The sequence below is a fragment of the Sinocyclocheilus grahami genome, unplaced genomic scaffold (assembly GCF_001515645.1).
Source record: "Sinocyclocheilus grahami isolate Dianchi unplaced genomic scaffold, SAMN03320097.WGS_v1.1 scaffold1.1, whole genome shotgun sequence".
Lineage (NCBI taxonomy): Eukaryota > Metazoa > Chordata > Actinopteri > Cypriniformes > Cyprinidae > Sinocyclocheilus > Sinocyclocheilus grahami.
The window spans coordinates 4,122,764-4,134,235 of NW_015505180.1; the positions used below are offsets into that span (position 1 = coordinate 4,122,764).

At 41.1% G+C, this 11,472-nt stretch overlaps 1 protein-coding gene across 1 annotated transcript in view; it reads right to left on the bottom strand.

The window, feature by feature from the left end:
• lrmp (lymphoid-restricted membrane protein) overlaps window positions 1-11,472 on the bottom strand; it is a 36,860-nt gene that overhangs the window by 8,120 nt on the left and 17,268 nt on the right. Inside the window, exons 5-15 of the mRNA XM_016282915.1 lie at window positions 11,104-11,232; window positions 10,867-10,960; window positions 9,499-9,636; window positions 9,236-9,337; window positions 8,775-8,783; window positions 7,946-8,062; window positions 7,189-7,411; window positions 6,102-6,154; window positions 3,160-3,247; window positions 2,795-2,945; window positions 2,322-2,400 (exon numbers count right to left, since the gene is read on the bottom strand). Of these exons, the coding sequence (XP_016138401.1) occupies window positions 2,322-2,400; window positions 2,795-2,945; window positions 3,160-3,247; window positions 6,102-6,154; window positions 7,189-7,411; window positions 7,946-8,062; window positions 8,775-8,783; window positions 9,236-9,337; window positions 9,499-9,636; window positions 10,867-10,960; window positions 11,104-11,232 (1,183 nt within the window). The remainder of the gene's footprint in view (window positions 1-2,321; window positions 2,401-2,794; window positions 2,946-3,159; window positions 3,248-6,101; window positions 6,155-7,188; window positions 7,412-7,945; window positions 8,063-8,774; window positions 8,784-9,235; window positions 9,338-9,498; window positions 9,637-10,866; window positions 10,961-11,103; window positions 11,233-11,472) is intronic.

The window sequence follows — 11,472 nt, forward strand, 5'->3', positions numbered from 1 at the left end:
ATCTGCACACAGATCAGTCTCTATTAAACTCAATAAATTATGCCACCTGACCTGTTTGAATCTTAAAGGGGTCATATGATGCGATTTCAATTTTTCCTTTCTCTTTGGAGTGTTACAAGCTCTTGGTGCATAAAGAAGATTTGTAAAGTTGCAAAGACTAAAGTCTCAAATCCAAAGAGATATTCTTTATAAAACTTAAGTCTTGTCCACGCCTGCCTAAAATGGCTCATTCTAACATGCCCCCACATGTCTACGTCACGATGTGGAAAGTTTTGCATAATGCAGCCCAAGCGTTCACGCAAAGAAAGAAGGCGTCACTTTTATTCTGGCTGTAGTATTGTTGTTACCGCCGCTGCCATGTCGTGAAGGTGCTGTGTGTTTCATTGTGAAAGCGAAACTACTTTGTTTGGCCTTCCAAAAGAGAATGATATCCGCTTCGTCATGCCTGGAGCTGATCCGTGCTGGTCGCTGAGGAAATACATCAACTTCGCGCTGTGGATCGCCGGATCGGCTTTCACCGTGTACGAAGCAGAGTCCAGCCCAGGGTCATCACATGTGGTTGCCGCAAGCCCGCCAGACGCTCCTTCGTCGAATCCGCCGGCTGCGCCGTTCTCAAGCCCGCCCGCCACCGCTCACTCTAGCCCGCCATGTGTTTCGTTGTGAAAGAGAAACGACTTTGTTTGGCCTTCCAAAAGAGGACACGACTAAAAATAAGTGGTTAAGTTGTATTTACAACACTGTTCCAGAACAGTTCGACCCAAATATTCAGATGTGTCCAGCACATTTTATGCAGAACTTTTTCCTGATCCTGGTAGAGTAGACTACAATGCCGGCTGTTCTGACTCAGACTGTATGTGCAACGCAACGCGTTAAAAGACAGTACAATTCATTATAATCCGTAATTATGTCCCCACTGGATGCAACAAATGCTAAGTCTTTTTAACCTTAAACCGCATAAACACATTTCATTACACCAAATACACAAAATAATGTTCTTTTTAGCAACATCATATGACCCCTTTAATATATTTGATGAATAAAAAGTTTAAATGAACAGCATTCATTTGAAATAGAAATCTTATATAAAATGATATATACATTTACTGTCACTTTTACTCAATTGAATGCATCCTTGCTGAATAAAATAATAATTATTATTATTTATTTTTTAATACAAGCATCATACTGACCCCAAAATTTTGAATGGCAGCGTAAACTAGCTTTTATGCATTTAGGCTAGACCCGAATATGAAGCATTTCTTTAAAACCAATACATGTTATAGGACAGTTGAATTATACCCTACCTACACTGATGTCTAGTAATATGCTGCATGCTGTATTAATAGAGGTTTAACACTGCCCACTCCCTATGAACTGAAGTGCAGAGAAGCCCTCAGATGAAGTGCGGTTTATTTTGGTTGCACTCCAAGTTCACCTAAATATCTCCCATCTTATCATTATAAGTTAACAACGTTCATGACAGAGTCAACAATGGGGCAATTAGCACACTGCATATGTCAGAATAATGCTTAGCTTTGCAGATTAATAAAACAGTTAATATCTGATCCTGGACAAACAAACGGGCAAATTCAACTTACGAAACCAGGTTGTCAGATGCTTGTATTAACTTGAAAAGCAGCTCACACAAAGCAATTCTAAACAAAACCGAAAGCCTTGGCACATGACATCGATAAGAGGGTAGGCACGTCCTCTCACGAGCAGTCATTCTTGCTTACCGCCATCCAGAACTCTCTCAATCGGCCAACTGCAGGCTCCCCTTTACGGCACAACAGAAAAGGTAGCTACTCTCTCACTACACAGGACCACCAAACAGGAAGTTTTTTTACAAAGGAACATGACAAGACAGAAAGGCAAAACTAGAAAGAAACAGAAACACAAAAGGGGAAGAGGAAGAAATGGCAAACGACGCTACAAACGCAACAAGCTTCCCCTTAGTTTCCTCTTCTTCCTCAAACTGACCTGCGAGTCACTCATGTCGGCTGTGGCGGCCGCACGCTCTCCCTCAGATCCTCGGTTTGTGGCAATGGGCTGCTGGGTCCTGACCCGGGAGGAAAGAGAAAGTTTGTCACTATATTGTCGGTTTGTTTTTCCAATCTTTCAGGATGCAGCTGCTCTCAGTAAGTGCAATGATGGTTTGTGCGCTCCAGCAGAGCATGGATGGGGCGTCTGTCCGAGCCTGGCCTCACAGGTGCATGGTAACATGCAAAGCAGAAACACAAAAGGGGAAGAGGAAGAAATGGCAAACGACGCTACAAACGCAACAAGCTTCCCCTTGGTTTCCTCTTCTTCCTCAAACTGACCTGCGAGTCACTCATGTCGGCTGTGGCGGCCGCACGCTCTCCCTCAGATCCTCGGTTTGTGGCAATGGGCTGCTGGGTCCTGACCCAGAAGGAAAGAGAAAGTTTGTCACTATATTGTCGGTTTGTTTTTCCAATCTTTCAGGATGCAGCTGCTCTCAGTAAGTGCAATGATGGTTTGTGTGCTCCAGCAGAGCATGGATGGGGCGTCTGTCCGAGCCTGGCCTCACAGGTGCATGGTAACATGCAAAGTGAGGCTCTGTCAGTAGTAATAACTCCTTAATATGTCTACACAAAACAGCCCAACACAGGAAGAGACGACACGCATTTGACTAGCAAATGTGATCTTTGGGTGTGTGGTAGGCATTTTGAATGAAAGCAGACCATAATTTATTTTTGATGAATCATTAACTAGCACTTTATATCAGTGAGACAGAGAAAATCCACAAGCAAATGCTGATAGATGGAAATTGTACCTTCCTGTATTAGAATCACCAACTTCAGGCTGGCCCGATGAGGGAGATACCATCTCGGAGGTCACAAGGGAGGAAGGTTCAGTAGATGAAATAAGGTCTTTGACTGAGGTCACCTGTTCATGGGGCATCTCGGAGCTCACAGATGTATCATCTGGAGAGTGAGTGGGTAAATGTAAGGGTAAGACACATTAAAAGAGATTCAATTCACATTTAATTAAAAATAGTGTTAACAGGAACATTAAAACTTTAATTTTGTGTTATTAAAATCATTTAATATTCAAATGACAAATGAAATGTATTTTAGTCTAGTACTGTATGTTGCTAAAATGATAGCAGAGAAGGACCGTGAGAGGAAGAGCTTTTACCAGCACACTGACTGTGGGTGTGAGGCAGAGGAGCAGCCTGCTCGTGGGCGTCCTCAGGCCCAGTGCACTCTGGGAGTCTGTCTTCCTCCTGCAGTGGCCAGGAAAAGATTCAGAAGGCCAACATAAAATTAACCTTTACTCTGCCAGAGAAAACGTCTCCCCAAAGACGACATAATTGGATACTTTTGAATGATGACTGGGTGCAATTCCACACTTCAGACATTTGCAATGCAAATTGTGGCAAGTTCATTTAGGTGTGATGTGCAATACCCTCTCAATGTGTGTTTGCGTGTGTACACTGGTTCTAAGGGTCATCCAATTTCCCGCTAGCATTCAGGAAGTAGCATTCTCTAGTAAAACTATTAACCCGGCGCCAGTGAGTCACATGGATCCACCGACCATGCCAAACATTAAACTTCAATGGCAACAAAAAGAACAATGTGGTTTGGCATGCCTAACACATAACAAGGTCACTAAAAAATGTTTTTGTATTTCATGGTCAGCCACTCTGAAAGCTTGCATTTAAAAAGTATGAAACGCTTTGAACTTCACTATATCAATGAGCATAAAACGGTTGCTTTTGTGTCACTGCATCATTAGGGTGGCCCTTATTGGGGGGTAAATATTATTTATTGGAAACCTCTCACCCCCTCATTTGTTTCTCCACTAGAAGTATGTAATGCAAAATACCATCCAGCTAATTTGTCATTTAGGGTATGCGTATCTTTTTATCAACCAGTACTTCAAGATCTGATTGGTAATATTAGCAAAAGTTTTGTTCACTGATAAACTTTTGACTGTTTTTGATATCAGGTGACTCTCTTACCATTAGGCCACAACTGCCCCTTTGTTTTTCCACTAGAAGTAGGGCAGTTGTGGCCTTATGGTTAGAGAGTCGGACTTGTAACCCGAAGAACCACGACTGAGGCCCTTGAGCAAGGCACCAAACCCCCAGTTGCTCCCTGGGCGTTGGAGCAAATGGCCACCCACTGTTCCGGGTGTGTGTGTGTTCACTACTCACTGCTGTGTGTGTGTGCACTTGGTATGGGTTACCATACTTGGCAACATGTCACAACAATAGCAGAACACTCACAACTTCTTTATTCTTGATCTCCGTCAGGACTTCCTAAATGAAGATACTGGTTCCTGGGCAAACAGTGCAAATGCAAGAAAGAGGTGTTGCGCTTATCCAAGAGTACAACAGACTCCTCTCAAAGACTGAAGAACAAACGCAGTTCATTATGCAGATTGTCAGAGAGCACCAAAGTCTGTTTCCAGGTCCCCGCATGAGTACTGTGGTTGAAGGACTTTTCGGATCATCATTAATATCTGGATCAGTTCTCAGTTTTGTTCCAAGTTCACTTTCTTCAACAGTACAGTCATTTCACTTTTTAACATTCTGCTTCTGGATTGTCATCACGATCTAGATCAGATCGCAATTTTTCAAAGTTCTCATCAGCAGCATTGTAATTTAACTTTTTTTTTTTTTTTTAAAGATTTAAGTTTTTCGCGTTTTATGCCTTTATTACGATAGGACAGTAAGTGGACAGGAAACGAAGTGGGAGAGAGAGAGGGGGACGGGATCGGGAAAGGTCCGTGAGCCGGGACTCGAATTCGGGGGCGGCTGAATCTCAATGGTGCTACATGTTGGTCTAACACAGGGGTGCCCAATCTCGGTCCTGGAGGGCCGGTGTCCTGCTGAGTTTAGCTCCAACCCCAATTAAACACACCTGAACCAGCTAATCAAGCTCTTATAGGCATACTAGAAACTTACCAGCAGGTGTGTTGAGACAAGTTGGAGCTAAACTCTGCAGGACAACACTCACAACTTCTTTATTCTTGATCTCCGTCAGGACTTCCTAAATGAAGATACTGGTTCCTGGGCAAACAGTGCAAATGCAAGAAAGAGGTGTTGCGCTTATCCAAGAGTACAACAGACTCCTCTCAAAGACTGAAGAACAAACGCAGTTCATTATGCAGATTGTCAGAGAGCACCAAAGTCTGTTTCCAGGTCCCCGCATGAGTACTGTGGTTGAAGGACTTTTCGGATCATCATTAATATCTGGATCAGTTCTCAGTTTTGTTCCAAGTTCACTTTCTTCAACAGTACAGTCATTTCACTTTTTAACATTCTGCTTCTGGATTGTCATCACGATCTAGATCAGATCGCAATTTTTCAAAATTCTCATCAGCAGCATTGTAATTTAACTTTTTTTTTTTTTTTTAAAGATTTAAGTTTTTCGCGTTTTATGCCTTTATTACGATAGGACAGTAAGTGGACAGGAAACGAAGTGGGAGAGAGAGAGGGGGACGGGATCGGGAAAGGTCCGTGAGCCGGGACTCGAATTCGGGGGCGGCTGAATCTCAATGGTGCTACATGTTGGTCTAACACAGGGGTGCCCAATCTCGGTCCTGGAGGGCCGGTGTCCTGCTGAGTTTAGCTCCAACCCCAATTAAACACACCTGAACCAGCTAATCAAGCTCTTATAGGCATACTAGAAACTTACCAGCAGGTGTGTTGAGACAAGTTGGAGCTAAACTCTGCAGGACACCGGCCCTCCAGGACCGAGTTTGGGCACCCCTGGTCTAACAACACTGTTCGATGTTCTGGTTTTTAACCTAATTCACAGTTTACTAATGGTCTTGTATAATTATTAATCACGTGCTGTTATAGTCATTAAGACAGAATTTCAATTTTGTTGCTCGCACTCCAAACCTCCAATCTCAGCTAAATTTGGTTTGTTTCCATTTCCCATGAAGGGGAGTTGACTGGGTGGGTGAGAGCAGAAGATTTCAAAAGTCCAAAAATAAGGGCCACCCTATGCATCATAAGACAGACCACAAGAATGATAAAATTTTTACACAACTATTAATTGATTTGCTTGATGATAGTTTGTAGAGAGGTTTTATGGGAAATGAAGATGAGAGAAACTGAAATATACCTTCAGAGATGTAAAAGGCCTCTGCGTTCCTCTCTCACCCACAAACAGAGTTTCTGAAAAAGAGAGAAAAAAAGGTAATGAAATGGCATTCATAACCCATTTTATTTACATGACATATTTCCTAGCAGAGCAGCATATTTAATGAGCACAAGAAAGGATTCACCTATAAGGTTTAACTAATATTAAAATTCTATACTATTTTGTGAAAATAAATAAAACATTTAAAATCAATTGTTTTCAATGTGAAATGTAGGCATCACAATGTTAAAATGTACAGTACAAACAACTGCTATTCATTTAGAGATTTTAAATAAAAAAATCAGCCAATAACTAATATGTTACCAATACACTGTGCATCCCATAAACACGTGTTAACTGTAAATTTAAAACAAAAGCCTAAATATCTTAGCCTAGGGGTTGTTAACCAAACATTTCAGAAGCAGAAATAATTGTTAAATTTTCAGGAAAGATTACAAAGTACATAAACATTTTTCAACACAATAGCAACTGGATTAGAAATATTTATAATACAAATGGTGCTATTAAAAAAGTTTTAGAGATATAAAAATCAGCCTATTTATACTTCACATTTTAAATTTTTTAATGCTTTAATGTCATTTCCAGTTGTTATGGTCACATAATGGGGCTTATAAAGTGACAAGCTTGTTGTTATTCAGCAGTCATGTGGTCAAGGATGGGGGACAGAGGATAAAGGTTTACTTTACATACTGACCAAAGATGGCAGAACAATGGTAGAAGGAAAGCCAAAAAAGGTCTGGAGCTAGAGTGACCCTGCTTTTCCAGCTTGTGTTTAAGCTTCAGGGATGGCTTCCTGTCCTGTGCCACTAAAGGGTAAGGAAGGATTATATGGCCCGAGGAATCTGACACAGACCACTAGGTGTGACCATGTACACCAGACAACTTCATCTCAAATCACACACCCCCATTAGACTTGAATCAAGACTTATTCACATCCAAAAAGGTTCTTCTTTAGAGAAGAAAAACACACCATTTGAGTATAAAACCTTCACCATCTTGCAATTTCAGACACTAACTTTGAAACCTCTTCAGAATCTCTAAACTTCACCTTCTCCCTCAGCCCTTTCCGTTATCTTCTCCTTGTCCTCCACAGTCTCTGTGTGTTCCACCTCCTCCTCCTCCTCCTGTTTCAGGGCCTGTAGTTCTTCTTCATCACAACAGAGCTCCTGAAGCATCTCCTGGTCAGGCCCGAGCTCTTGTAAAGGTGGAGACTCAGACAACACATATTCCTCATCCCATTCAAGAGAGGGGCCATCCAGCTCTTCCACAACCTGAAGGTACACAATCACACCAGTCACATGTCACCAGTCACATGTCAACCACACAGGTCAACAAACACTATATTAAAAGTATATGGGCCTCCCCAGCTTACTCCTAGTTCTTCAAAAGGTTTCTTCTTCATTAACTTGAACATTTTGGCAAGCTTTTGGAGATTTTGGAACAATATGCATAGCAATATATACAAATAAACTGAATTGGAAAATAATAAAAGTGAATCAAACGAAGACATGAACCAAGTTCTGAACATAAGAACATTGTGGGGTAATAAGTCAATAGCGTCGAATCTCTTGAGATGAAGTCAAGTTTCAAACTGGCTCACAAACCACACTTGCCTCCTACACACACAGCGCTCAGCATCTTGTAATGAGACTGTAAAAGTATCCATCTGTGATCTGCAGAAGCTCGCAAAAATCTTTACTTCTGTTTTTCCCAGGGCTGAATCTAAATCTGTCATGAGTTTTAAAGCCCACATATGCTGAAGCATGTGCAGGCAGTGAAAGCAAGTGTTCAGTGAGGTTCAATACCTGCTGTAGGTGATCCGGTGTTTGGCTGCTGGCCGCTCTGTTGTCCAGCGGAGCCTTTAGTCGGTCAAGTTCCTCTTGCAACTGCTCCTTCTGATTCTCCTGCTCTTGTACCCTAAAAATTCACACAAAACCCACTGAATTCACAAAACTTCAAAAACACAATTTCTCTTTGACTAAACCTTTTGTGCAAACTCACTATATTGCAACTTCTGCAAAAAAGTGAATGAAAATCAATTCACGGATTAATCCTGACCCCCTCCCACCCCCCCACCCCCCCAAATGACTCCGAATAGCTCAGTCTACAAAAATACAATTATTCTGGTTATTGAAAAGCCTTACACATGAGACCATGCCCCTGCAATGTTGATAAAAATTTGAAATACATCAAGAATCGGATCATGACTTCAATCAAAACCTATTAGTGAGGTACCTAAAGAGTCTCGTTACACAGAAAACACATTCCAACAAACATAATCCCCATACATCCTCAGCAAATGTCTGAACTGTTCACAAATGCTACAAAAGCAAAAGAAGGACATACTATACCCAATCCGCAGGCCCAAGCAATGTCCCATTGCTCCTTCACCCCAATCTTAGAGCACCACTGGACAGTGCAACTCCTTAACTTCCCTGGCTTCTCTCAACAGCCTTTGCCTTTTATCCAAAGTACACTGACTAACGTAGCCTTGAAAAACGTGTAATGTCCGATTAGCGACACCTCTTCAAGTGAACCAAAAACAGCTTGAGGGGGTCAAACGGAACAGCCCCTTGACAAAAGCTTCTAGAGACATTCACACAGACATGGACTAAATTGGTAAGGCCTTGCCACCTCCAGGCCCTGCAGGAGTTCACAAAATCAACAATGAGGTTTAATGACTAAATACATCACACAGTGCACCAGTCAGTCATTAATACCAGCTAAATCTTACTGAATGCGGTAAGAAGATCAAAAAGTTTAATCAAAGATCATCTTAAGGAGAGTCACAGAGTTCCTCTGACCTGACACACTGCCCCTGTGCATCATAGGAATTAGCCTAAATATTGGCCTGTATAGTCGACCATCGGTGAAGACCACACATACTGATGCAGTCCACTGAATACACACAATAAGAGTGACCATGTCCAGCCAGGCAGTTATGCAATGTGGTAGATAAAAGTTCAGACAAGGGGAGAGGAGTTCTTGTATAATTTTAACTGCCCATGTGTATCTCCATATAATGTTATCATGATTAGTTAAATTTGTTTTGATGGATACTTTCCAATTTGACTTAGTTGGAGAAATCCCTTTACCTGTATCTTGAGGTCAGTGTTGACCTCCTTAGTTTCAATGTGCTCTGTAAGGCCTCTGAATGCTGTGAGACAGGTCATGCAGTCTTCCTTAAACTCCCTTTTCTGGAACAATTCATGATTGACACACTGTGAACACTCCAAAACACCAGCATCATACTAAACCAGCATTCAGGTGTCTAAGGATGGAAAGCTGACAAAATTAATATCAGACTAACTGAAGGTTGCTTAAAAATTGTGCGTGTGATGGCTGGTTAATTGGTTACCAGTCTGCTGATCAGAGTTTTATACTCTAGAGACAGCTGCTCTGGAGTCGGGCCTTGCAGGAGCAGAAGAACTTCACGATCTAGAGTCACATCCAGAGAAGATGCAAAACAAACAGAGGAGGACAGATGCTCCAAACCCTAAAAATACACAGACATGCATAATGTATAATAATGTATAAGCAATATAAAATTAATTTCTATCAATATTTTATAATATTACAACATACTATAACATTTAAAATATTTAAAACAAATATATTTTATAAATATATACATTTTTATATTTTGTATTTATTTATACTTATTAATTGAATAAATAAATAAATATCTATCATCTCTAGGGTTTACAGAGAATGGTCAGAAAAAGAGAAAATATCCAGTGAGCAGCAGTTCTGTGGGCGAAAAGGTCTTTTTGATGCCAGAGGTTAGAGGAAAATGGAAAGACTGGTTAGAGTTGGTAGATATGCAACAGTAACTCAAACAACCACTTGTTACAACCAAGGTATGCAGAAGATCATCTCTGGAAGCACAACATGTCGAACCTTGAAGCAGATTGGCTGTAGCGGCAGAAGACTGCACTGGGTGCCACTCCAGTCAGCAAAGATCTGAAAACTGAGGCTACAATTTGCACAAGCTCACCAAAATTAAGACTATAGATAGATTGGATGAGTCTCGATTTCTGACATTCAGATGGTAAGGTCAGAATTTGGCATAAACAATATGAAAGCATGGATCCATCCTGCTATGTATCAACAGTTCAGGTTGCTGGTGGTGTAATGTGTGGGAGATATATTCTTGGCACAATTTGTGCCCTTCAGTACCAATTGAGCATTGTTTAAACGCCACAGCCTGCCTGAGTATTGTTGCTGACCACACCCATGTCCATCGCTTTATGACCACAGTGTACCTATCTTGTGATGACTATATGGACCAAAATCTCTGAGGAATGTTTCTAGCACCTTGTTGAATCTATGCCATGAAGAATTAAGGCAGTTTAGGCAAAAGATGGTCTAACCCAGTACTGGCAAGGTATACCTAATAAAGTGGCCAGTGAGTATAAACAATATTGTTTTTTAGTATGTAGTTATCACCAGCTACAATAATGGAAACACCAACAGCAAAAAAAAATTAAAAAATAAATTGTGAAATAAAACACGTAGTCAGACTCATTGTAATGCCTAAAGTTTGGTATAAAGCACAGAGAGGGTGTGGATTACTGAGTGCACTCTATGGCAGTGAAGTGGGAGAGAGTGGGCGGACAGAAAACAGCACATAAGTGCTGGTGGGAGTGGAGAGAAAGAGACACTCCAAATCATGGACGGGACAAAGACATACACGGGAATTGCAAACGCAAAACACACTGCAAACCTCCAGGGGATTCTGTGCCAGTGCCAACTCTGTCTGAAGAGAGCCTGAACTCATCTGATTTAGTCTGTAGGCCACAGAAAGAGAGAGACCTGGGCTGCAAACACATACATACACAGTTAGAAGAACATGTGAAGCAATTTCTGATGTTTGTGCAAGTATTATGCTTGCCATTAATAAGATCAATTAATCAGCTAATATTTTCATTGCTATGTGTTAAATGCATTACAGAGCTCTTACATTGTCATATCAGGTTGCATCATCTGCATTTGACTCTCCAGTTTGTTCTTGTCTGCTCTCAACAGCTGAAGCAAGCACAACATGGATCCAAAATTAACTCCGTAATCCCAAATTAACACATGGACAATAATTCAACACTCTGGAGTAAATTATTTTACTTATTCCATGGTTATCACATGTACACTTGCTTATCTACAATATTTTTTTAGGTTTTAGTCCCTAAAACATTTGCATGGAGAACTACTTTCTTACACCACTGATTAAGCATTCTGAGTGAGTAACACTGTGTCTGCTCTGCCTCTCAACCAAATACATGATTTGTCACATTATTATACACTTCTATGGTATTTTCTCATGGACAGTCACCAC